This window comes from Mchenga conophoros, linkage group LG10 (genome assembly GCF_057382185.1).
Source record: "Mchenga conophoros isolate Kocher_MC1m ecotype Shallow Benthic linkage group LG10, M_conophoros_male_GT1.1, whole genome shotgun sequence".
Lineage (NCBI taxonomy): Eukaryota > Metazoa > Chordata > Actinopteri > Cichliformes > Cichlidae > Mchenga > Mchenga conophoros.
In genome coordinates this window covers 30523763-30550511 of record NC_140535.1, presented here as the reverse complement: position 1 = coordinate 30550511, position 26749 = coordinate 30523763, and the positions used below count along the sequence as shown (strand labels likewise).

General features: G+C 39.9%; 2 protein-coding genes across 7 annotated transcripts in view; one reads left to right on the top strand and one right to left on the bottom strand.

The window, feature by feature from the left end:
- arhgef12b (Rho guanine nucleotide exchange factor (GEF) 12b) overlaps positions 1-20421 on the bottom strand; it is a 46978-nt gene extending 26557 nt beyond the window's left edge. Inside the window, exons 1-6 of one of the 2 annotated variants that reach the window (XM_085289793.1) lie at positions 19763-20421; positions 6488-6601; positions 3039-3137; positions 2835-2884; positions 1111-1168; positions 449-663 (exon numbers count right to left, since the gene is read on the bottom strand). In XM_085289793.1, the coding sequence (XP_085145919.1) occupies positions 449-663; positions 1111-1168; positions 2835-2884; positions 3039-3137; positions 6488-6596 (531 nt within the window). In that variant the 5' untranslated portion in view covers positions 6597-6601; positions 19763-20421. The remainder of the gene's footprint in view (positions 1-448; positions 664-1110; positions 1169-2834; positions 2885-3038; positions 3138-6487; positions 6602-19762) is intronic. The other variant, XM_085289792.1, reaches the window with a different exon arrangement.
- Positions 20422-22014: 1593 nt separating this feature from the next.
- The window catches only part of emsy (EMSY transcriptional repressor, BRCA2 interacting), a 28620-nt gene continuing 23885 nt past the window's right edge, over positions 22015-26749 (top strand). Inside the window, exons 1-7 of one of the 5 annotated variants that reach the window (XM_085289790.1) lie at positions 22015-22292; positions 24333-24426; positions 24503-24611; positions 24712-24811; positions 24908-24982; positions 25303-25478; positions 25569-25724. In XM_085289790.1, coding sequence (XP_085145916.1) covers positions 24506-24611; positions 24712-24811; positions 24908-24982; positions 25303-25478; positions 25569-25724 — 613 coding nt within the window. In that variant the 5' untranslated portion in view covers positions 22015-22292; positions 24333-24426; positions 24503-24505. The other 4 variants (XM_085289791.1, XM_085289788.1, XM_085289787.1 and 1 more) reach the window with 4 other exon arrangements.

Below are 26749 nucleotides of genomic sequence, written 5' to 3'. Positions count from 1 at the left end.
TTCAGAATGTAAGTAAGTGCACTTAAAAACAACTTTAAAGCCTGATGGATTGATCTAGCGGCTGGAACATTACGTTCACTTGTCAAGGCCCATAAAATGTTTACAGTGACCATATTGGGTGATACTTTATTGCAGAACAAAGCTAATTTTCCTCTAGCGGTACTGTGGTTTTTCCATCATCTGATACAGTTTACTAAAGTCCCGCCCGCCTTCAACGAGACCTGCAATAACAGGTTAACGGTGATTTCATTAGTAAAATAGCAGCTGAGTTTTTTTGCTGTGTGTGTTTATGTCTCAAAAATATATACAGTGTTGTTCACTTATTGTGCTAATGGAAGTTTATACACCCTCTTAGACATACTTGCAGAAATCCTCGCTTTTGCATTCATCCACACTTTAAATGTGACGCTGCTTACACAGCTTACAACAGGATTCTCCTCTTTCTTACCCCATCAGACAGAGAGGAGGATGTGGTGTTGTCCTGAGGGCTACAGGGTGTGCTGCTGGTCAAGAAGCTGCCTTGCTCCCCACCTGACAGTGCAGGTGAGTGGGGTGCTGAGAGAGTGTCTCCTCCTTCCTTGTTCCCTTCCTTCTCCTCTTCCAGGGGGATCTGAGGAAGCCCTGGAGGCCTCCCCAGCACTGTCAGGGCTACATAGGAGCCCGCTGCCAGAGAGGAGTCATGGGAAAGGAATGAAGGGAGGGTGAAGGGAGGGGAGAATATAAAAGCCATCAGAACCAGCTTAGACAACCCAATGTGTCAGACCGTTAGAGGAACAATAAGCAATCTGCAGAGCAAGTATGCTTATATGTTATGTCATGAGATAATGTGCTGTTTGAACTGCTAACTGTAGCACTTATGCTGCAATAACTTATAAAGGCAGTGTTTTGACTTTGAGTCTATATATAATAATACAATGTTAGCTGACACGTCTCATCTTTTCTGATAAGTCACTTAAGATCTTTTTGCTCAAATGTAGTTTAGGATTAAAACAACTCAACTAATGTTTATGTTGACTTAATAATATCTTCTTAATGAGCCTTGTAAATCACAAACAACACAACAGATGTGATACAGCAAACTAAGGATGTAAATAATTAGAGCATACTCACATCTTATCAACTTTACAACCTCTAGGTGGTTTGAATGTGTAACTAAGGTCCCGTTGACCTGTCCAAAGACAAAAAGCATTAGCAAAGAATTTCTACAACTGACCAACATATGTTCCTTAAAGCCTAAAACCCACAATTATACTGTTTTGTTTATTTCATTCGTGGTAGTCACTGTTTCTATGTGGCATCATTCTGTTTTTCTGTTATTCTAAACAAACCCCATGACAACATCAAAATTATCCGTGGACATCAGTCCATCTCACTGACTTCACTGTGCTTTTAGTGGCTCATTTGTTATTTCTGAACATGTTTAAAAAGAGCCACAAGAAATGTATGCATGCATTCATAACAGGGAAGAAGCTTTGTGACACAAAGCTGAAGTGGCTGAAAAACATTTGGTTAGCTGATCACTTTATTATTAATTCTGTTGCTTTTATAGTACTTTTTCAGGCATTTTATAGCCTTTATTTTGATAGACCAGTAAAAATCAGATGGGAAAGTATGGAGAAAGCATGGAGAAAGCATGTGAGCTGTTGTGAGACCCTGTTTTTATAATATTTCTAAGAAAAGTAAAAACACAAACAGCTGGGATGGAAGAAAATGGATAGAGATAAAGCAGGACTTACAACATGAACAGGTCACACTGTGAACTGCATGTTGGTTTTCTGATATTTTATTACAGTGCAAATAATCTATAGATTCTTTTTAACTTTCTAAAGTCATCAGTCCAGTCATTACCACGTCTCATTGTGATTGCCCAGCTGTGCAGAGGCGAAAGAGTGATGAAGCATGAAACTGTTCTGTATCTCTCATTTGTCTATTGTTTGAAAATCGAGCACAGCATCAGTTCAGGAAGGTACAAAGTGAAATCCTGCCACAAACAGCAGCTCAGCTGATCTAAATGCCAGCCCACCTCACCTAATGGCTCAACTGACACCCTTATACGCATCAAATTAGCAAATCACGTAGGGAGCGCCATTTAAGCTACTTTATCTTTCCTAATAACCCCTGGAGAACATAAAAATCCCTTTGGGGTTGCATCATGAAGGGCATCTGGTGTAAAAATCCGCCAAATCAAGCATGTGGAGCTAGAAACTGTGGCAACCCTCAGTGAACAAGGCAGCAGCCTGTCCAATAATTGCTGCACATCTGCAAGCCTTTGTGCAACCCACCTCCATCACAGCTTCCCTTCTGATGCTGTTCCTGATTTTTCTTTCCTTTTGGGTCATCTTGCGGCTGCTCTTACTGCCTCCATCATTCCAATAAATGCACATCACCGCTTACGGAACTATCCATCTCCTTTTTTAGTCCTAACTAAACTACTTGTGGCGCGTTTTAAATTGCACACTATCAATGTCTCCTTGAGAAAACATTGAAAATGTTTGTGCCAAAGTCAAGAAACAGTAGGACAAAAACATCCTGCATTCAACTTACTACACAGTCCTAATCCCTTTGTCATTATCTGTGAGGTTTACTGTACAGATACTACATTGGAGCAGAAGTACCACTCTGAAAACATGCCTGATACCCATCCCATTGTGTACAATAAATACAGATTTCCTAAGAAATAAGAACTGGATTTGAATCTTTATTTTGGGGAACTAAATAAAAAAAAAGTTTTAAAACAAAGGAAAAATTGGTGCTAATGTGCTCTTGTATTTTAGACTCATTAAGGTTCATTTGCTGATCCCAGAGGCAAGAAGAAAATAAATGAGGAAGCTAACCTTAATGATCCTATCTCCTGTCTGCACACCAGCTCGCATTGCAGCTCCATCTATAATGCAAAAGACAGGAGAGGGTCAGAAGTTGTGTGTGTGTGTGTGTGTGTGTGTGTGTGTGTGTGTGTGTGTGTGTGTGTGTGTGTGTGTGTGTGTGTGTGTGTGTGTGTGTGTGTGTGTGTGTGTAAGAAGTAAGAAAGAGAGTCTTACCATCTTTGACCAGCTGCACAAACACAGGGTTGTCTCCACTTACTGTCAGCCCAAAGCCATTTTCATCTCTCTGGATTATCACACAGCGCTGGACCAGACCTGTCTCTCACACACACACACACACACACACACACACACACACACACACGGTACCCAAAGCGGTAAAAAACCAAAAACAAACTGTGGACGACTTTGTTTTGTGGCATTTTGTTTGCGTTACAAAGATGAAAGCGTCACACTGCTGTTGTTGTTGGATGTGGTTGATATCAACATTACAAAATTACTGAGAGCAGTAATATATGAAGTTTAATCTCATTCTTTTGCACTATAAACCTCGATCCGGTACTGCGGGGGAGAAAAAAAAAAGCATTCACACAGGAAGTGACAAATTACAAGACTGAAATGAAAATAGTTTCTTAAACAGTCTCCTGCCGTCTTTGCTGAGACTCACTGCTAAAAGATCTTCATTTTTCCTCTCATTTCTTGGAAAGAGTTCACTGGAATAATGTTTAAAATAGTTGAGAAAATCAAAATAGATACCACAGAGCAGCAGAACTAAAGGTTGACACTAGCTTAGTCATTGGTTGCCTATTTGTTGTTTTAACATCACAGCCTGGTTTTATTATTAGAGAAAACATCTGTACTTATAACTTTATATTGCTAAAGTAAAACTTGTTGGAGGGAATTTGTTGTTGTGTCTGGAAAAAGCTGATTTTTAACACAGATTTTAAATACATGACCACATCTTTGTTTTAAAGCTGTGATAGTGATGGTATTGATTGTTCTCTGCTCTGCATGAAGACATAATCTAAAATAATAACCTGGAACACATTTAGATCTGAAGTTGTATGACAACTATACTTTAAAAAAAAGTATGGTGTTCCACAAGGGTCAGTTTTAGGTCCTCTATCAAATCTTCCTTCACTTACCTCAGAAGTTATCTTTATTCTGCAGATGTCACTCAACTTTATATAAACATATACCAAACCTCAGCACTTAGGATGAATTTTTTTGTTTGTTTTTTGCAGAGAACAATATCTGTGTAGATATGTGTAGGCAAATAGGCCTCAAACCCGATTCTAAAGCTTAAAACTACAGTAGCACACGATTCTGGGCCAAAGGCACAACAGCACAGTGCTTAAACCTGACAGGAGGAATCACACAGATAGAAATAAAAAACAATAATAATCTTTTTAACCTTTTCACGCATAGTGGTCACTACAGTGGACAGCTATTCAAAGGCTTTTTTATTGTATTTGTGTCAGTGTTGATGGTATACTTGCACATAAACACAACACACAGTGTATATTATTTATTCATTTGTCAAATTCATATGTAAGTAAGTGCATTCACATGTAAAAACCCTTTGAAAAGTACATGTTTAAAAAATGAAGTTCAAAAGTATTTTTTCATGCCTAAAGATGAATAAAAATAATTAAGAAAAAAAAAAACCCTGATCGTGGTTGTCATAATTCATGCATGAAAGGGTTAAACTCACTCCCTATCTAAAGCAGAGATGTTGGTCACACGTACCTCCATTTCGATCTTAAGTGGGCAGAAGAAGTGAAACTGTACATTCTGTCACTAAAAAGGAGTTTAACTGCACATTTAATCACTGACACTTCCTAATATAAGAAGAGGAAGTGCGATTTCAACACTACCAGTACAGTGTTTCTCTATGATAAAGAAATGTTGTTGTAGTAAATAAACAAATCTGTGAGCACGACTCTCTGGAATTAAACTCCAAGAACAAAATGTATAAAATTACAGAAAATGTTTTGGTTTCATTGCCCAGACTGTACTGTAACTATAAAAGGAAATAGTTTCTTTTTTATACTGTAGAGCCAGTACTTATTTACTTTGGTGTAGTATGAATGGCCACAGGAGCGGTCTCTATCAGCAGGAAAAGCTGTAAAACTTATAAAAATACATTTAACAGTCCGAAATTGATCCTCCTTCACATTTTTCAAAGCCATTCAGGTGAACGGATTGGAGTTTATGATGGACTTCTACTGTTTGACAGCCCTGATCTAAAGGTTGAATGCAACAACCTAATGCCTGTAACTAAAATGCTGCACTTGCAGTGTGGTTATCCTCTATGATCCCCCTCGTTCCTCATTCCTGTTAACATGAAAGATGCACAGACTTCTTTGTTAACTATATACACTATATTTATAAAAATGATCAGGTAAAACGGTACAGTGCTAGACCAACCATGATTTTATTATCCAGTGGGAATGAATTAAATATATAAAGACACTGATGTAATTTCACAATGAGATCTGTGTTATGTTTGAAAAAAAAAGAAAAAGATATAAGTTATATAAAACCTAACTTGTATCGTCTCAAATATGCATCAAAAATATATTTAAATGACAACTGCTACAAAGAGTAGAATAAATATTACTCTGATTTAATCTCATCCATTGGTCTTACCCACGTTTTGTTTTTTAAGTGGTAAGAAAGCGACGCCCTAATTAGACATTGAACTAAATGTCGCATAAATGGCACAGAAATGCCCATCAGCTCACGCCAGGAGCACAGCTAGTAGTTCTCATTTTAATCTGACCAATCTTTGCAGTCCTCTGAGGTCAGGGACTCATTTTGCAAACCGAGCTGCGTCTATAATAAAATCCTACAAATCAACCTCACCAGCAACATGAAATCTGCAAAGAACATCTGCTAGATCAGGAAAACTTGATGTTCTTCCTGCAGCCACTGAGGAAGTTTAGTGCAATCTGCCTGTCTGGTTACTCCCACTTCAAAGAACCATCAGAGAGAGTTGAGTGGATAATTGGTTGTCTTTTGGACTCCATGAGGAGCCTCAAGACTCCAGGGTGAACAAAAGGGCAGAAAGGATTAATGTCAACCCGGCAACCCAGGCAACCACCTTCACAACTTCTTTCTGAGCACAGCCTACACCCACACCATCTCTATTCGCTCCCCCGCCAGCCTCTGTGATAAATACTCTAGTGGACAATATCTGTTTTAAAGTTTTAAGCAAATTGGATGCAAAAGTTCAGGCTTAGAAAAATAACACTTCAATAGTACAAGTGTAGAAAAGAAAGCTGCATCACTGATGAAGCTGGAACTCTTTGTCTACGTACTATTGTGCTATTTCCCTGAGCAAAGACTGATTTTTTGTCTGTCCAATTATTGAAAGCAGAAAGATATTTAAACTTAATTTGAAGTTAACACCACAGAACGTTCAAGTGATGCAAAACAATTCATTTCTGCACCCGCACATTGGTACAAGCTGAGATTAGAAAGTTGAGTTACGAGCTAAGAATCGATCCGTCGTCATTCATCGAGCCTTTATGACGGATATTTACAGATAAACCTTCACATTGAATTCACAAAGTGAAAATTCTGCAGAAAGTGAATGAAGCAAATGAGAAAACAAAAGTGATCAACAAATCCAAGAAAATAAAGAAATCTGTGTCTGTTACCTGTAGGGTCGAACTCATGTTTGAGGGAAGGAGAGGGTTTCTCATTCTTTGGCTTCCAGTCTGTGGGCTCCCTGTTGAGAATGCTTGGAGTCCTAAAGAGACAAAACATCAAACCTTAAAAGTCAAAGTTTAGCTGCAGTTAAGTAAAGCTGAAGTTGTTTTCCGAATGTCCTTCCAAATGAAATCCTGATGTTGCTCTTTTCATTCTTATATGAAATACATAAATATATATAAAATGTTTGGCTGCTCATCATGGCATCCATTCATTTAGCTTTTATGGGTATCTGCATATTCAAAATATGCATTAAATTATTTCACAGGAAGCAGTGTGGGAGCAGCAGAGCCGGGCAGATGTTTTGATTGATGTTTAAATGTTTCTGTCCACCTTGTAAAGATCCTTCTAACGGGTATCTGTTTTAATAAACGTGCAGCTTTTCATTATCTTGGCAAAATAAAGCCATCTCGAGTCATTTCCCTTCATCCTAGTAGCGTGCCAAAATCTGTAATTCCTCTAGTGGCCACATGAGGCTGGCTCAAAAGTGAGTCAATGCCCCATAGACTCCAATGTTAAAAAGCCCAACCAGAGCAGAAATAAACATGTTTAAAGCCTGAATCACATTTTTTACTATTGTCTGTAGTTATAATTACTTTAACTTTACATTTCAACAACATGAAGGCGCTCATTTGCATTTTAGCTACCTGCTTTTTTTTATTTATTTTTTACCTCCAGTTATTTGCATTTTTAAAGCAATTATCTGATTATCCTGAGGGGATAATTATACTAACACGTTACTGAGTTGACTTTTTGAGGTACCTTGGTGTACCGATTATCAGGGATCTGTCTCTAAAGTAGGTTAAAAATTCTGACTTGATAAAACTGTCGATGAGTCTGTAGTTCCACTTAGTCCATCCCTAAGTGGAACTACAGACTTGCTGATGTCTAATTTAGAATAATTTGCCAATAAAACAACTCACTAAGCTCCATGTACTCCCACTTTCTTGGATTTTATAAGCATATCCCCCACTGGAGCTGGACGTGAAGGTGGCAGTTCATTTATTAATAGCTGAGGCTCCCTCAGCTCGTCCCTCCCTACTCGTTCCAGAAGAGGGGGTTTTGTTTGTGCTGCTGTTCCTCCCTCGGACAATGGGGGCCCTGGGCTCTTAACAATGGCTCCCACGTCAGAGCCAACTTACTATACTGTGGCTTTGTGGGACACATTCCCGGAAACAGGGACCAGGGTTTTTGGCTTGGCCTGAGTTTCCTGAATGTGGGAGAGGGCTGAGAAAGAAGCAGAGGAGGGAGGCGGGAAGGAGGAGGAGGAAGGAGGTGTCTTTGAGGAAAGACAGAAGACTGGGCTTAGGAAATTTCAGCTAAACCTCCCAAAGTGAACAATCCAGTGTAAACTCTCCTTATGGCAAAGAAAAGGAAAGAAAGTAATTAAATGCTGGGATACCATATGACAAAGACGTAGGAATATTTTCCGGTATGCCGGGCTCCTGGAAAACGAACCAGACTAAACATGCAGTGGATCCTCACAATTACAGACAAAAAGAGATAACTGTGGGTTATGCTGAACAGGAGACTATTATGGTTTTAACCTTGAGATCTGAACCTCCTCCTTGCCGTGGTTGGAAGAGATTAGCAGCTGATAGGACATGGTGAGAAAAGGGCAGACTAAGTCCTGCTCATGGGGTGGCAGTAAGTAAGTGTATGAGAAGAGGGAGGAATTCAGCTCTCAGCTCGTGATGTGTACGACACATTCGTGCAGTTTGGGCCGAAAACATTTGTGACGCCTGAAAACACGCTTCACTGTTCTTCCACAACAACACGCAGAGTTATGACACTCTGACAATAAAATAAAAGGTTTATGAGTGTGCATAAAAACTCAAAACTGCAAGTTGCTGACATACAGTCGAGTGAAAAAGAAAGCACACACCACCTTTAGCAGCAATAACTTAAAGTAATCAGTTTCTGTTTGAGTTTATCGACCTTTCACATTGATCTAGGGGAATTTCAGCCGACTCTTCTTTGTAACGTTGCATCAGTTCACTGAGGTTTGAGGGAATTCACTTATGCACAGCTCTCTTAACGTCTCCTCACATCTCACAACATCTCAATCGGGACTTTGAACCTGTCATTGCAACACCTTGATTATTTTCTTCTTCAGCTGTTCTGCTGTAGTTTTTAGGATGTGCTTGGGATCACTATAGTGCTGCATCAGCCAGTTTATTTGACTCTAGAATATTCTGGTAAACAGAGGAGTTTAAGGTTGGCTCAGTGACTGCAAGGTGCTCAGGTCCTTCAAATAATCACCCCTCAACTACCATGCTTCACAGTCGGTATGAGACGTTTGTGCTGTGTTTGGTGTCAGCCAAACATGGAGCTGTGCATTATGTCAAAATATCTCCGCTTTGGTCTCTCTGTACTCAGGACATTGTTACAGAAGTCTTGTGGTTTGTTCAGATACAACTTTTCAAACCTAAAATGTGCTGTCATGTTTGTTTTAGAGGGACGAGGCTCTCTCCTGGCAACCCTTCAATGCAATCCATACTCGTTCAGTGTTTTTCCCAATTTCACTGTCATTAACTTTAATATTTAATATGCCAACTGAGGTCTGAAGTGAAATCTGGGGAGATATTGTTGACATTGTGTTAACACAAGCCTGTATGGTCCAGACAGATAAACTTATCTGCTCATACTTGCTGATGATCACTGATAATAAAGTGGCTTTGATTAGCAGCACCCTGCTGCTACTCGCCTACTTAAACCCCAGTTAGTCAACAATGTCAGAAGTAGAAATCAGCCGGGCTCTACTCAGAATCCAGCAGGAAAGCCACTAAGTGCCATGACAGCTCCCCGAGTTGCCAGCAATAATATGGCTTCCCTCTGGAGAGTTAATTAAACTCTGAATGCCAGGGCCATTTTCAGAAATTGTCACCAGAAAAAACATTCCTAAATTCAGTGAAAAAAAGCTGTTAAGAGACAGATGGGGAACCTCGACGTGTTTTATGTGGGCCTATTAAAAACTTTAAAGAGTTAATGGTGTCTTTTTCGTAGCCACAGATGTTATTAAACCAGTTTTAAAATGCCTTTAACTGCACATCTACCGAATGTTCAGCACAAAAATCACACACCCACTTTAAACTGTGACGCCTAAGCCATCAACATGATATCCAAGTCATTAAATATCAGCTAAACTAAATGCTCGGGGATTACTTTTTTCCCCTTTCCCGTTCAGAGATGTAATATTTTTACAGTGCAGCACGTATATCCTGATAGGACCGTTTGTCCTGAAAAACTGATCCATGTAATCTAAATCACACTAGACGACCTCTTCGATGAATCTGACCATGCTGGACAGTCTTTGAAACCAAGTAATGGGACATGTTTCAGTCCTAACAATCGATGTACCTCCTTTTGTTGTCTTACAAGGAGGAAAAGAGTTCATGTCCATGTGAAACGTTTCCTGGAAGCTTAGAAAAAAAGGGATCATTAAAATCAACTGTTTTAGTCTCATTGGGCTGGAATACATGGTCACAGCTCAGACTTTCTTTGCTTGCTTACTGCAAAGCTATCAAAAGAGAAAAAAAAAACATGCAACAATCTACTCGGGCCTCAGATGCCAAAAATACCAGACAATTCCTCTGTGGGATGATAACAGCAGCAAAGGACTTAGCTCCAGAGAGCTGGAAAACTGGAACGCCAATGAGTACGAAGCTAAAACTCCAAATATAGTAGCGCTCGCTGTTTATTATGAAAGCAGCAGGCTACACTAAAATGCAAAATCATTTATGCTTTAATTTTGCTCTCTGTAACCCAAATTAAATGTCCTAAAAGAATATAAAGAATGTAGGAATAGGTTAAAAAGTTGATTTTAAAGGTGAATAACCAAAGCCGCGGTCTTAATGTGGGACTGACTGGAAATTTCTGGTACTGTAGTTTGTTTGCTGGAATACAGAGATGTGCAAGTATCAAAGCTGCACCAGCTCTGAGGCTTTGGAGAAGAAAGTTTGCACAGGACTTTATGCCTCCCACGATTCAGTAGCTTCTAGAAACACCTTCAGCAGCAATAACTTGATGTAATTGTTTTTTATATTACTTCATCATGACTCTTCTTGATATCTCTTGAAGTTTTGGGGCATTTATTTATCCACAGCTCACTAAAGCATTTCAGTCAGGCTGAAGTCTGGACTTTGCACCACTGCAACAAATTGATTCTTTTCTTTTTCAGTCATTCTGTTGTAAACATGTTTACACGCTGTTGCACGACTCAATTTCAGCAAACAGTGCTCACACTTCACTCTACAAAACTTTGGCATTCAGAGGAGCTCATACTCAGCCTAGTAACTGCAAGGTACCCAAATCATGCCTCCTCCACCACTGTGCTTCACAGCTGGTGTGAGGTGTTGAGACATAATGCATAACGAAGAGGGCCATGTCTGGCCAACATCAAGCACAGCTTATCTGCACAAACATCTTCACTTTGGTCTTATCTTCCAAAGGATATCATTCCACAAGTCCTGTGCTTGAGATGAATCTTTGCAAACCTAAACCTGTTATGTTGGTATGTTCTTTTTTAGAGAGAAGAGGCTTTCTCCTGGAAACCCCTCCAAACAAATCATACTAGTTCAGTCTTTTTCTAACCGTACTGTCATGAACTCAAACATTTAACATGCTAACTGAGGTCTGTGGAATCTGAAATGTGCATAGAGCCCCCAACCCCCAAAATATTGAGCGTAGCATTCATGCAGAATACAAAGTCAAGCATTGTCACGTCAGCTCATCAGTGCCAGCCCACATCTGCTGATGGCACAGCTGATATCCCTCTGAGCTTCTCTGTCTCATATAAAGTGAGATATTTAAGTTGGTTTGGGCTGTCACTGTTTTTTGTTGAGGGATAAAGTTAGCAATACTTATTAATATTTTATTTATTTCAACAAAGCCTATAAAAAGACCAAAACTAGCTCCAAACCCACTACTTCCCAGTGAAAAAGTTGATATTTAGCAACAGGAGAGATGATGCCAAAATAAAATAAAGTGTCACTGAAGGACCTATGCACCCTCTGCAAAGCTCATAGATGGCCCTATTTCTATGACATCAGTGTCACTAACGCAGGGTGGAATCCCTGATATGTTATGGCCTTTCTAATTTTATTTTTCTCTATCACTCATTTGATTTTCATCCCCCCAATCCCTCTATTTCAAGGATCCTGGACTAAATAGAAAGGACCACCTTCACATGAACGCTGCCTTGGGGAAAAAAGAACAAATGCACAGACAAAGATCATTAGTAAGATCAATTCTCCATAAGTAAAACAACAACTCTTTCCAAAATGAATATTATCATGCCTGCTCCATTAATAAATCACTCTGCATTTCCATGTGACATTATTGGCTCCCTCCACAAACATCCAAATTCAATAGAAGCTTGTGAACTTCCAGCAGTGATCCAATCAAAACGCTCGACAAGGGCTGTTAAAGATTATCCAGTCATCCTCAAATGGATGTTTTAATATTAAACAGACTCACCCAGCACTATATAAGGACTAAATCTGTAGTGTATGTATAATTTAAATAATAAAGACTTAATTTATTATTTTCAGGTACCACAAAAGGTACATTTTGGCCTCACAAATCATGATTGCATTAAAAAAAAAAACAGGGAGAGTACACTCACTGATTACTGATTAGGTACACCTGTTGAATTGCTCAGCAAAGCAAATATTTAATCAGCCAATCACGTGGCAGCGACTCAGTGTATCTGGGCATGTGGACTTGGTCAGGATGACCTGCTGAATTTCAAACAGAGCTTCAGAAAGGTGACTTTTTGTTCCTTCTTCCAGACCCTAGCTGGATAAAATAAAACACATTAACACATTAATTATACGTGTAAAGGTAAAGGCACATATAATTTTTAGCTGTTTGTCCTCAGGTGACAAGACAAATTATTGCATAATCTCAGGGTTTATTAAGAAACTGATCATGTGGACTAACTTCATAATGAACTCAGCAGTGAGAAATAAGCTGTGTGTTTCAGCCACATTTACTATAAAAGGTCAAATATATGTATTTACATGGCTACACGTGCTAAAATGTGTGTTTATTCCTGTTCGGACACGGTATGCATGCCAATTTTGATGCTTGCATGCATTAAGAACAACATGAAGTTAACTGCTGCACTGTCCGAGTATTTCAGAAACTGCTCATCTACTGGGATGGTTCCCACAATGTCATCTCTAATGGTCTAAAAAAGAGAAAATGACCAGTGAGCAGCACGTCCCCTGGTGAAAATGCCTTGATGATGTCAGAGGTCAGAGGGTAATGGCCAGATCACTCTGCCTGTTAGGAAGGCAGCTCATTAAAACCAAAGTATGCATCACTGAATGCACAATCTTAAAGTAGATGAGCTGCAGCAGCAGAAGACCACACTGGGTACTACTCCTGTCAGCCAAGTAAAAAAAAAAAAACTAAAAAAAAAAAAAAGCAGGGCTATAATTCAACAGGGCTACCAAAAATTGGACAATAGAAGACTAGGATACTGTTGCCATCTCCAGTGAGTTTCTTCTGATGACTTTTTCCAGCAGGATAGCACAAATAATCTCAAACTGCTCTCTTGAACATGACAATGAGTTCACTGGACTCAAACGGCATCGTTGGGATCTGGTGGAGCAGGAGATTAGCATCACGGATGTGCAGCAACCGTGTGATGCTATCATGTGGATATCATATGGATCACAATCTCGGAGGAATGTTTCCATCACCTTGCTGAATCTATGCCATGAAGAATTAAGCTGTTCTAAAGGCATGAAGGGGTTCAACCTGATAACCTCATGGTGTAACTAATAAAGTTCCTTTCAAACCCTTTTAATGTTGGCTTATTTATCCAACAAGATCCTATAAATATATTTTTAAAATAGCCTCTTTTTACCTTCCCTGTGGATATTATGTTTGTTTAACTTGCATTAATATAGTATCCTATCTCAGGTCAACTTACAGTCAGGGAAACCCAGCGGTTTTCCAGTTTCTATTAGCAAGCTCTTGCACTGTAAATGTCGTGATCTCTGTCCGGCTGGTAGTCAGCCTGCACTGATGTGTCGCCAGCAGAGTTTTAGTCAGGAAGGGCCTGATGGACATTGTTTAGCAATGATGTCACCACTTCCTGTCTGGGCTCTGGTGGTAAAGGGCAGTGAGGCGAGGGGGGGGGGACCCATAGATCAGCAAAACGGTTTGACAAAGAGCAACACAGCTGTTCAGAGCAACAAAGCGTTTGGGTTTATAACTCATTCTCCACACCAGCATCACTTAAACTCACAAAAAAGCAAAAAGCAAAAAAATCTCTGACAGGTTTACAGTACGGGGCGGGGAGCATTTAGAAACTGCACTGAAATGAGCTTCCAACAAAGACAATATGCAGTCTGACCTCCTCCTTCCTGCATCCTACTGCTTCCCTGATCTCGCCTCTGCAGCCTTTTTCCAACTTTTAAGTGCATCAAAGATAAAGCCAAAGTTTTGAGGAGTATCTGTAATCATATCTGTGGAAAATAGACTGTATGTCATCTGAAATGTCATCACTTCTTTGGAGGCAAATTTTACAGCTCAAGCTCATCATCAGAATCAGAATCAGAATACTTTATTAATCCTTAAGGAAATTCTGTGACAGTTATCTGAGTGTCAGGAACTCCACCAGCACATACCTACCAAGCACTTTTGTGCAGTTCAGCGAGCAGACTCAGACACAGTGCTTTATTTATTTATTTATTTATTTATTTATTTAGCAGAGCACATTTGTGTGAGACGAGATGTTAGATCTCGACACCAACTTCTCGCAGCAGATGACGTTCCTGGGCTGAGAGCTGTTGACAGCTGAAGCCATGAGACGAGTAGCTTTCACAATGCTGTCTAAGGTTTTTTGTATGCTCTTCATTAGGCGATGTGTCATCCACACCGGTGGTTAGTTGTGACTTGTCCCTATCGTGAAACTAATACGTTTCTCCCTTATTAACCTGATCGCTGTCAACAGGGGCTTTTAATGCGTCTCGCCCTCATAATCCCACAATCGCCGTGCGCCAACAGACGGGGATTATCTTTAATAGAAGTTTTTTTTCCTAAAGGATTTTTATAAACTGCTAACCAAGAACTCATAAACCTATGTGCAGGTGTATATTTGACTAATGACTGAATCCCAAGATAAACCAGTGGAAACCATTGCTCTACAGGAAGTCAGTGGGACAGATTTACATGCCTTTGCATGTTCTTAGCTTTTGATGTCCTTTTCATCAGGTTTGTACCAGCAACTAACGTTCACTAGCGTCAGAGCCCAGGTAGTGGTATGAGATTGACCTTATTATCCAGGTAAATGGAGACAATCGTGCATGCTTACGCCATGAAGAACACTGTTCCTACCTGCAGCATTTTTCTCCTCAACATTCAATTTTTGTTAAAGTAAAAAAAAAAAAGAACTGCATCTTTACATTTTACAAACAGTCCTCTAAATTCTATCAATATCATTCTCCACAAAACCGACTGACCTCAGTATATCCAGCAGCAGTCTGATAAACAAACCACCAGATTATCCAAACAGTTTAAACCATGTGGAGATAAAACTAAAAGTGATGACGCCTCATTGCACATGCACACGTATGACAAGCAGGATGGATCAAATTTGAACAAGGAAGCACATCTACAAACTGTGAACACTGTTTACAAAAGACATTATTTCACTGTTTTTCTTTTCTTTTTTTAATTAATCTGTCTAACCTGTTTGTCTGAGTTTATTTCCTTTGCCGACTTGTTTTTAGCCATATTTCCGATCCATCCCAGCTGTAATAAACAATTCCTTTGTAGGTCTAAAAGCTTACCGCTTCTGTCCAACCTGCAGGAAGCTGTGCCTGCGCCTGAAGCCCAGCAAGACTCATTAACCTCAGGAAAGAGGATGGTTTTGGTTTCTTCTGCAAGGCGAGGCAGATGGGAGAACGTGTCCCATCAAGACCGTAAAATATCGCAAATGTTACCAGAAACCTTGCAAAGGGGGGGCTGAATTCTTCTCGCTGAGAAACACTTGGACAGCCCCCAGGCCGTGACACAACCACTGCTGGAGTTGGCACATTTGTTACCAGGCAATGACGAGCCATTTCAGTAATGTAGTAATGTGCATGTATTGTTAAGATAGTAAAACAAATTATATCAACAAAGAGGTGTGTATGCGAGGGACAGACGGACACTTTGTCATCGCACGACATCGAGCAAACATCTGACGGCAGCAGTCCCATTCAAAGCCGTCTAATCTGCAAGAATTTCATGAAAACACAGATAACAAAGACCTCAAATACACAGCGCACTACCATTTCTACAGTTAGAGGCTGGTAAATAATTAATATAGACAAAGACATGATCAGTGTCACGTTTCCAGTTGTAGCTCTTCCATAAAGATGAGGCAGAGAGTGAACGTGAGATCATTAGATGAAGCTGTCCAGAGGAAATGATACTGTCAGGGCTTATTCGTTAATCAATACAATATTTTTCATCCATTACCTCTGCCAAGAAGGTTATGTAATTGGTTGGGTTTCTTTGTTTCTTTGTTTGTTAGGCTACCCCTCAATTTTCTTTACCGCTTATCCAAGAGTGATGCAATCTGGGCAGGTCTCGTAGAGACAGGCAAACATTCACAGCTTTGCCCAATTTAGATACACAAATTAGCCTAACAGGGCTGTGGGAGGAGAGAGTCCATGCAGGCACAGGGAGAACATGTGAACTCCACACTGAAGCTGCCCCGCAGGTTCAAACCAGGAATGCTGTTACTAGTCACTGCACTGGGTGGTGGTGGTGGTGGTGGTGGAGGACAGCTAGTCAGTGGTAGAGCGATTTGTCTGGTTATAATGAACAACATGCTAACTAGTTACTCGAGATGGTGGCGTCCAGGTCTAAATTCTTAGAGGGCCATGTGGCGTTCAGCCACACGAGCCTGAGCAACAACAGGTCTGTGATGAGTGAAGTACTGAGCAGATGAGCATGTGTCCATCAAAGACAAGCATGGGTAACCCTTTCCCTTAAATGAGGAAATCCCTGTAAGTGTTGACCACAAGTTTGAATTGATCACGTCCCCCACCCTTCATAGACACCGCCCATCACTACTCACGATGGTTTAGTGAGTCCTGAGATCACTATCAAACATGACATCCGAGGAGAAATAAAAGTTGTAACATATTAAATTTGAATAAGAAAACGAGGAAACATTATTTTTATGTTTTCAACAAATGAGATATTCTTCTGGATCCAGAGAATTTATTGCTTTTTATAATTTATTCCCTGTGGAGGGAATTTTCATTCTTGATCGAGGTCTGCACTTTTTCCACGTGTCCTTAATCAAAATTTATAATTACTATTATTTTATAGCGCTGTTGTTAAAGTTGATAAGTTTTTTTCCCTTCACATAACAGTTATTTAAAATATGGTGCATGGATATTTCCATATTAGACCCAATCAGTATTTTGGTCAACCAATTTAAATAAAGCAACACTGGCTCATATTTAGATTGATCATTATTGGCCTATATGGTGCTCAATGTGTGCCAAAACGTTATCCAAGAAAAACAAACAAACAAACAAACAAACAAACATGTTAGTTGAAACTGCTATCATCGTAAAGCTGATGCAAATAATAGCAACTACATCATTTGCAAATCTCTGCAGCACATCATCATTATCTCTGCAACTTTTATGTATTATGAATCTCATGGTTTTATATTTAATACGTGCCGGGTCCTTTCTCTCTCTCTTTTCCCTCTCCCAAATTTTTTTCCCTATCTTATTTTGTCAAGCCTTTTGGTATACCCTTGGTTTTTTAGTGTGCTTTATAAATAAAGTTTATTATTATTATTATTATTATTATTATTATTATTATTATTATTATTATTATTATAAGCTGCTAACTAGTTTAAAAATGTAATAAACAATGACCTCATATTCATCATGAACTAAGCGGCTTATATCTAAAGGATCTCAGCGAAGATCAGAATTTATTAAAACCAAACTGCTTTTTGTGGTTATAGTTCCAGCAATCTTGGACTTGATTGTTTTTTTTTAATGGATAAACATCATTGTGGTGGTTTTAGACAACATTTCTCGACATGCTCTTAAGTAGTTTCATCCAGAGTGAACTAAGAAGATTGATAATCACTTCTTCTATAGCTGTGTGTAGGGCCCCAGTCATGCAGGCCTCTGGGCTCATCCGTGTTCCCGTGGCAACCATCAACGTCATCCAGTTTGTGTGGCACTTTCTGAAGTTTCACTACAGCCCTGAGAGTAAATAGCAAATATCTGGAGAAAGCCTTTGATGCAAACTAGAGGCAGCTGGACCAGTGAGCCACTAACCAAACCAATCACTTGAAGGTTTTTGGTTCAACACCCTCTTCCTGACTGATTTCACCTGATGACAGCCCGCAAACTCCAGCGACCGCTCACCAACGATTCGGTGATGTCAACAAGCTAGCCAGGGTTCCTCCAAATCAAAAAGGCCTCCAGCAGGGGTGGGGAACTCCAGGCCTCTGGAGAACTTCAGGACATGTTGAGGAGGTAAATTAGCCATTAAAATCAGCTGTGTTGGATCAAGGACACGTCTAAAACCTGCAAGACCCTTGAGGCCTGGAGTTCCCCCACCCCTGGCCTACAGAGACCTCCAAATATCGCTCATTCATCAAGATCTCCAACAAATAAACATCTTGCATATCTCTAAATAAATTTACACACAACTAAAAATGCATTACTAACCATTTCTCTACATTATTTTAACAGTGACATTAGCACATTTGGTACCTTTGTGTCGGAGCGAGACCAGAATAAGCAATTTCCTGATACTTTTAGCTACTGTGCTAAACTAGGCTAACCAGCGCCTTAGTTTAATTTAAAAAAAGAACACCTGTGTCAATGTTAATAGTTATACAGGACAGTCCTAGTTTCAAATACAGACTGAGTTACATGACTCAGTCTGTATGATTTATGAGTCATATTTTGGCAGGCTTTCTCTTCTAAGGCCTATTAAGAATCATTAAGATTGTATGATCATTAAGCAGATATGAACACAGAAGAGACTCGTTGTCTTAAAAAACCAGCAAAGCAGTCGACTGACTGGGTCCTTCCTGCAGGCTGAAGGTCGAGAAATCAAATGACTTTGTTTGACTCTCCAAGGCAGTCATGTGTGCTTTTATTCAATAGTTTCCTCAAAGAAAACTCCTGACTGCAAAGTGTAAGAAAAACAAATACAGAAATAGCTTATATGGGATTGAATGTGAGTCAAAGTCAGCCTGTAATGTTTCTATCTCAGAGAAGGAAGACACCGAACAACATGAAAACATAAAATAATGATTGATTCTTTATTTGAGGTTGTTATCAGTGATTAATAAGGGTGGGGGTTAATACATTATACCTGCTTCCCTTTGCTACAGCCTGTCAGTGAAACTCCCTGCCTGTATTGAAGTCATGTGACTTTAGTCAAGGATTTGGAGATGTCGAAGGTCCAGTGACTGGTGGTGATTCCTGTGTGTATCCTAGAAAACATGCTGACTCACTGAACAAGTACTAATGGATGCCTTTCAAGAGTATACAACAAAAATACTCAGGAAACTCTCAAATTAAGCAATATATTAGAGACAACTAATTGAAAACATAGCAGCACCACGAAATATCCCTCTTCTGGTTCAACTCTGACAGTCATATTCTGGAGTCAAACAGGGGAAAACCCTGCCCAGTTCTGTGGCCAATTAGTTTTACAATGGACATGTTCATGAACTCCACTGAGAAAACTGTAAATTTTGATTTTCCCTGTCGTTATTACCTGGATAACGTTGCTGTGAGATTATTAAAGTTGCTTAAGGGTTCATCAAAGCCGTGTGCTTTGTTCGGCAGTCCAAGTAGTAGATGAAACAACTTTAAGTGTATTAAAATCCAGCTTTTAATTTACATTTAAAATAAGCATTAAAATAAAAAAGTCTAAGCATTAAAATACATAGATGAATTGAATCATTAAATCGCCGAATTAACAAAAAAAAATACGAAACTAAAATACAAATAATCCAATCCGATTATGTGTTGTTTATGTTTTCCAGCCGGGAATATATTTTAAAATCAGGTGTTTTTTAATGGAATCGGGTGTGGTGCACTAAGGTGTCTTTCCATTCACAAAACTGACCCGAAAACCCATTCGTCAGCACGTAAGCCAAAATTAAGCAACAAATAAAGACACGCAGAGAATGAGAGTGTGAGAGAGAGTGGCGAACTTACTTGTCAGCGAGTGTTGACTGTGTGCCACTCATTGGGCTTCCCTTGTGAGTTTCCGACGGCTTCACCCAAACAACATTACCATCATAACTCCCGACTCTTCTGTACTAAAACTGCTTCTTCATTTCGTCTCCTACGCGTCCATGCACGTCCCCGAAACGCTGCCTAGTCTTTACATCCAGCATGAAGGTTTAAAAATCAAAAGTAAAGCTCCTCGGAGACACAGGATGTGTGTTTTTATGTATCTATGGGACGATCCAGCTGTTTAAACTCCAGCAGAAGTGATGAAATGAAATTCGCTTCTTTCAGAAAGCAGCCGCTGCCTGCATCAGGAGATGGACATCTGGAAAAAAACTGGTTTTTCTCCCCAGCTTTCACATTCTCAGATTACCTTCAAGTTCAGAGAGAGAGAGAGAATCTCTTGTTTTTCCTTAGGAAATACTTCCATGATGACACTCCAGACTATTCCTGGTGTCCGGGGGAGAATTACGTCAAACTTTGGCTGCTGGATCCAAAATGAACTTTTTCCCCCCTCTTATTTGCGCGACGTCCCGGTGTTGTTCACTGCGCGGATGTGGACGGTTCGTGCTTTCTGGGGCATCCCGCAGCCGATCTTATCGCTAATTTGTGCGAAGAGTCGCGGTCGTTGCTCTGCTGTGTGATGCATTTGGGAAAGAGGAAATGCTTTGTGCCCCCTCCCCAAAAAAGAAGTGAAAAGAGGAGGAAAAACACACCTTCCATCACGATGCGTTTAGGAGCCCATCGGAGTTCTCTAAACTATACGCTTTATAACGAATATGGTGGGGTTTGTTTGTTTGTTTGTTTTTACCTTATCTAACAGTGAATCACTTTCTGTGCAACACACTCTTAAAGTTAATCTGATTACACACAGATACACTTTACCCAAGCACAATTTGTGCTGTAAAGGATCGGGTTTTGCAGATATTATGTAGAAAAGTCTTTACGTGTTTTCATCTATTTAAACTGCTGCTTTGTTTAACTTCTATTTTATGCCATACATGGATGTCGGTTTTATTTCAGCGTGGCTTGGAGCACATTAAGAAGGCGCTCTGGGGGTGCAGACTTAATTTCCTCTTTTCTTAATTTCCTCAGCATATACTGGAATATAGCGCACTGAGAGTTTTCTCATTTAATATTATCCCTTTAAATAACTAACAGGTCTGTCTGATACTTAAGCTGCTTTAATCTGTTAGCTGATTAATCATTTTATTTTATGAACCTCCTGGCTTTAATAATCCATACACTCAAAACGTTCTGCATATTTAAATCTATAAACTATATTTATATAAATATGTATAAACTTCTTTACACTGACAGAGAAGGGCCACTGGTCCACACTACTTAAGACAAAACTGGGCTGTGTGACCCACAATGTAAAATGGGTTGGACAAATGTAAATGGATCAAATTCTGTTATCCTTAATACCAGAGTTAATAGTTTTGCATTATCTAAATGGTTTCTATTTTTATTTGTTCTCGAGTTTTTGCTGCCACTTCAATTCAGATTTATTTAGTTTCCAGAACAATTACTGATCCGTGCATAAAGTATTATTATATTACAATATTTCGCTATTAATTGACAAAGCAACACGTGACAACAAGTGACATGTAAAAATATAGTATAGAATAGAAATCTTTGTTGTCATTAGAAATAAAGCAGTTTGAGATTGGGATGAGTCACTGAGCCACTCCTGTGTGGTGCAACAAGGTTGAAACTACATGCATACATTCATGTATGATTAAATAAATGTTACACAAGCATCCCTTAAAACTGTTACTTAAAAAACAAAAAAAGAAATAAACATTAGGCAAATCACAAAGTAGCACATGCACACAATACAAAAGAGGCAACTGGACCATAAAGTGCAGGGGTCAGTTGATGTCTGCAGGTCTGGAGCTATTCTGCAGTAAAGTTTTCTGACATGAGCGTACTTCATATCAATAGAATATTAATATATTACTATATGTGTTACTGTTAATCTGAATGTGCAGGTTCGAACAGGTGGTGCCAAGGTGATATCAGTCTTTTACAATGGTTTTGGCCCTGACCCTGCTTTGATTTTTTTTTTTTTTGTCTTAGTTGACGATATTGCACTATATATTATGGTTTCGTTTTGTTTTTTAAGTCAACCCGGAGACTATAGATCTTTATTTGACAATGTGGTTCATTGTAAACTGGCTGATCAACTGTCTTTGGCGGACTTACAATCAAACGCCTGTAGGGGGCACCAGTGCACTGGTACAGAAGAAGCAGCAACAAGGATTGTTACACGAACAAGAAGGGCATCCGTCCACAGGCCAACCACAGATACTTAAAAAAAAAACAGACAACATAAACATTGTCACATATTTAGGCAGATCAGCTGTTTTAGCACCTTAGCTCCCGTTTTCTTTGGCACTTTCACTAGAGATCTCCTTCACGATGTGGTAAACTATCTAAATGTCTTGCGGTCGGCCATGTTTATTGGGATGGCGGCTTTCCGAAGGCCTTGAAGTGGCACTGCTACCGGACGGTGAGACGTTTGGCTCATAGAAACAGCTAGGTTGCTAAGCTAAGCTAACAGCATCCACTGCAAAGGTTTTTGTCATCAAGATGACTAAATATGATGCTCATCTACTGGTACTTCATTCTGGGGGCATGCTAGTATGTATCTTGAGGTTATTGGACATATTTGCACCGCACTGGAAGCATCGCGGGGCAGTTTGATGAAGGCGGTATGCACCGTTGTTTTGCGACGTACTAACAGAAATTGACCCAGAAAATGTAGCAGCAACATTTTTCATTGTTTACAGCATAATGCCTGACCCAGAGAGAAAACCGCTTTCCTTTTCTAAGTGTTAGCACCTTCAGTGCTCTTCGGCATGTAAAGTCTGCAATAGGGTTGAGTTAGATTAAACCAAAGAAGAATTTTTATGTATTTTGTTGGCAGTGTTTATTGGTTGAGAGGCCCGGTGATGGGCGGAACACCGACTGTTAACTGTTCAGCTCTTACTGACATCTGTGCGGGCTGGTCTGGGGCAATCTAGCCGGGAGAGGCGTACACAGTCCCCGACAGAAAGCACACTTTTTGGAGCCTCTTCATTCAGCTTTTTTGCTCTAGAGTAAAATGAACCAACCAAAGATGTGATACTAAACTACGTCTGTCTAATAGCTGAACATCCCTGTTTCCACTGACAGCTGTGTTGATGTGGCAATCCATGCTTTAAATGAGTCAAGTGCAGTCGCTGGTTGCAGACTGCTTAACTGCAGACTGTTTTGCATGTTCAGACTTGTGCAGGTATTTGTTTTAGAAATGCAAATTACAAGATAATGGTTTTTCTTCTACTTTATTTGCAAAGCAATCCATTTGTTAAGATTATAGCATTTGTTATTAATATGAATAGGTTGTCTAATTGGTGGCCATGTATCTAATATATATTTATATATAGTAATATATATCCAGTTTAAGTGGGCATACACATAATAAAAGGCACATACATGAAACATGTTCAGAAGTTTAAAAAGCATGCAGAAGAGTGATTGCAATTTAAAAAATATAACCTTTAACTTAAAATGTAATGAAATAAACAAATGTAGTTCCATACTCTTACATACTCCTGTGACCGGATATTGAAAGTCCTATATTAAATTTAAGCAAAGAGCAGAGGTAGCAGGTCAAATGAACACAATACAATGGAGAGCAGTGTAGTATGAAGAGAGATTAAGGGGTTAATAGCTTTCATTCTTACGAAGGTGGGTCTTTTCTTACTTGGATCACCACGGTAATGTGCTGAAAAACTTAATTAAGAGCAGCTTATGTTCAGCGTTTCAGTTTAAAATGGTCCAGAAGTGTTATATTTTCTCTTCGTTGTTATCTCTGATCTGGATTTGACGCTTTTTCAAGTCAGCTATCACAAAGAAAGCCTGGCTAGGTTGAACTTGCTTCCCTTAACTCTCTTCTGTTACCTAAGGTGGACTATCACACCTTTTCATGTGTTGACATTTGGTGTTTTTTAATAGTCCAGCACCTTCATCCTACTGTCCAAAGACTTGCATATTAGAGCAGTTGGTGAGGTAGATAAAGTGCTTAATACTGAAGAATAAAGCACTGTATTGATGTACGGCTACAGTGGCTTGGAGTAGTGAGAAAGACTAGAGAAAGGTGCCATGTAGATATGAGACCATTTCCAAATCATTGTGTTGTCACTGTTATAATATTGTTATTTATTTTGTTAAAATTTGTGGTATCTGTCCCATATTGATTTTTAGATGTCGCTACATGTAAGGGAAACAAAGGAGAAGCGGTTCATTTCCACATTTAATGACTGTCCCCTTTGTTTACGTCAGAGACCTCATCAGGATTTGGCCTATTTTATATGGTTCATATAAAACAGAATCTGTGTTACCTTAATTATTAGAAGTCTTAGCGTTTCCCTGTTATTTTTGGCCATTCGATAAACATAAATATATTTGCGCTTGAGTAAATTAAATTCTGTATAAAAATAGTTTTAACGGTTTTATTTTTGCTAGTCCTGGTCGTAAAACTCTTTGTGCTGACTTGTTTTATATTCAGGAAAAAGTCTGCTTGTTATATCGGGATGAGTCCAATTTACCTCCATGGAATGACAGTTTGCTGAAGCTCTTGAAGAAAGAGTGCACGGGGCCTGGTGAGCTTAACCATGAAGCACTGTGGTTTATGGGAAATCGAGTCCTAACTTGCCTTCTTGCTTACTGTCTTCTTAGCCAATGATTCAGCTGGAGAAACCAGTGCTAGCTGGTACCATGCCGGTGGTGTGGCCCACCATCCTTGACCTGGGCAGGGATGAGTGCAAAAGAATTCTGCGGAAACTGGGTGAGCTCAAAGCAGTGCAATGTTATCAGTGGCTCTGATTGAATCTCTTTTATATGCAAAAGACCTGCAACATTTACAGACTGATGTTTGTGTGTCGCAGAGCTGGAGGCGTACGCTGGGGTCATCAGCGCTCTGAGAGCCCAAGGAGACCTGACAAAGGACAAGAAGGATCTGCTGGGCGAGCTCACTAAAATCCTCGGGTAATATTTGTTGTTTTTAAATAGTTTCTTTCACTTTTGCTTGCAGAGTTAGGTTTATTTAAAACCAGCCTTTCCTTTTTACCCTTGCCCTCACAGCATCTCTACAGAGCGTCATCGCGCAGAGGTCCGCAGGGCTGTCAACGATGAGCGCCTCACCACCATCGCTTATCAGTAAGTATGAGACTGTTTAAGTCCAGCTCTGTAATGTCTGTGGAGGAGAGCAAAAGGGACGTATTCAGGTTTTCCTAAAAGTTTTCATTAGTCTTTTCCTCATTCACTTTAGCAACAATGAGCTATTTGGCTATTTATTTAACCAACCTCTGCTCCAGTGCTTGTCAAACTGTAAGGTGTGGAGTGAAAGCATGTGGAAATAAAAGCTTTAGGTTTTAAACAGGCCTTTGTTGTACCCTGACTCTGAGCCTGAGTAACTTTGAGGACTTATAACGTTTCCTCTCGTGCCGTCCTCTAATCAGATTTCCGTTCTTTTTCAGCATGTCGGGTCCAAACAGCTCCTCTGAGTGGTCCATTGAAGGGCGGAGGCTTGTTCCTTTGATGCCGAGGCTGGTTCCCCAGACGGCCTTTACAGTCACAGCTAACGCTGTGGCCAGCGCCACGGCCAATCAGAACGCCTCCCTCCTGCTGCCAGCTGAAACAGGGAACAAAGAGGGTAAAGCCAGAAACATTCACTTTGCATCGGACTCTGGCTGTTTTCAAACACTTTGGGCATTGAATGATGTGTTTCATTTCCTCCCTGTAGTCGTGGTGTGCTACTCCTACACGAGCACCACCTGCACCTCCACCAGCACCACGGCGACCAGCGGCCCTATAGGAGCAACAGTGAAATCTCCACGGCCACCCAGCCCTTCATCCAACGTGGTGGTGCTGCCCAGCGGCAGCACTGTGTATGTGAAAAGTGAGTGTCAGCAACATCGTATCAACTTTTCTCTTGCTTTGGACGGAAGCAACATGAAAGGGAAATAATAAATAGCAACATAACTTGAGCCGACTGTTGTGATTTGCTGCTATATAAATAAAATTAAAAATACTTTTCAGGGAGGAGGCTAACTGCATGGCTAATTAACATGTCATTAAATAACACAAGTTACCAAAACTGTCATCCTTTATTTACATATGTGTTATTTAAACCAGCACAAGTGCTCAGTTAGAGAAAGCCTTTCTAACATATCAGCAGGATCCCAGCGATCTCTCAGTTTCTCTGTCACAGTTGTCACCAAACCTTCTGGTTTGTCTGTGTTTGTCTTCATATGCTGACTTGCTGGGTGTAAGTTTGTATTTTTCTTCTCTGTTAGACGGTTTATAAGAGCTCAGTGGAAGAGGCAAATGATGGGTGTGAGATGTTGGGAAGACTGAACCGTAACATGAGTCTGAAGATTTTTGCTGATTTTGTGCTTAATTTTAACTCTGTATTAACTTTCAAACCTCACACTCACAAACATAGTCCCTTAAATGATTAGTTTGACATATTTGAGAGCAGACCTCATGGAAGCAGATCCCAGTTTGGATTCACGAGGCAGACAGTCTCTCTACTTTTAAGATTGGGCTTAATCTTAGTTAACCTTAGTTATGCTGCTGTAGGCTCAGGCTGCTGGGGGATTTCCCATGATGCACTGAACATTTTTTTTTTTCTCACCACTTGCTGATCTGGCCTCTTTTTCTTCTCCTCAGTTTCCCCGTAACTTCCCCGAGTCTCTTTCTACCAAAAGTCACTTTTTAAAAAGAAAGTTCTTCCTCCCCACTGTCGCCAAGTGCTGGCTCACTGGTGTTGTCTCTTTACCTTTGTACAGTCTTTACCTTACACTATAAAACCCCCATGCGACAACTGTTGTTGTAAGCTAGTGCTATGTAAATAATGAGCTTTATTCTTTAGCAGAGATGGGCAGTAACGCGTTACTGTAATCTGATTACTTTTTTCAAGTA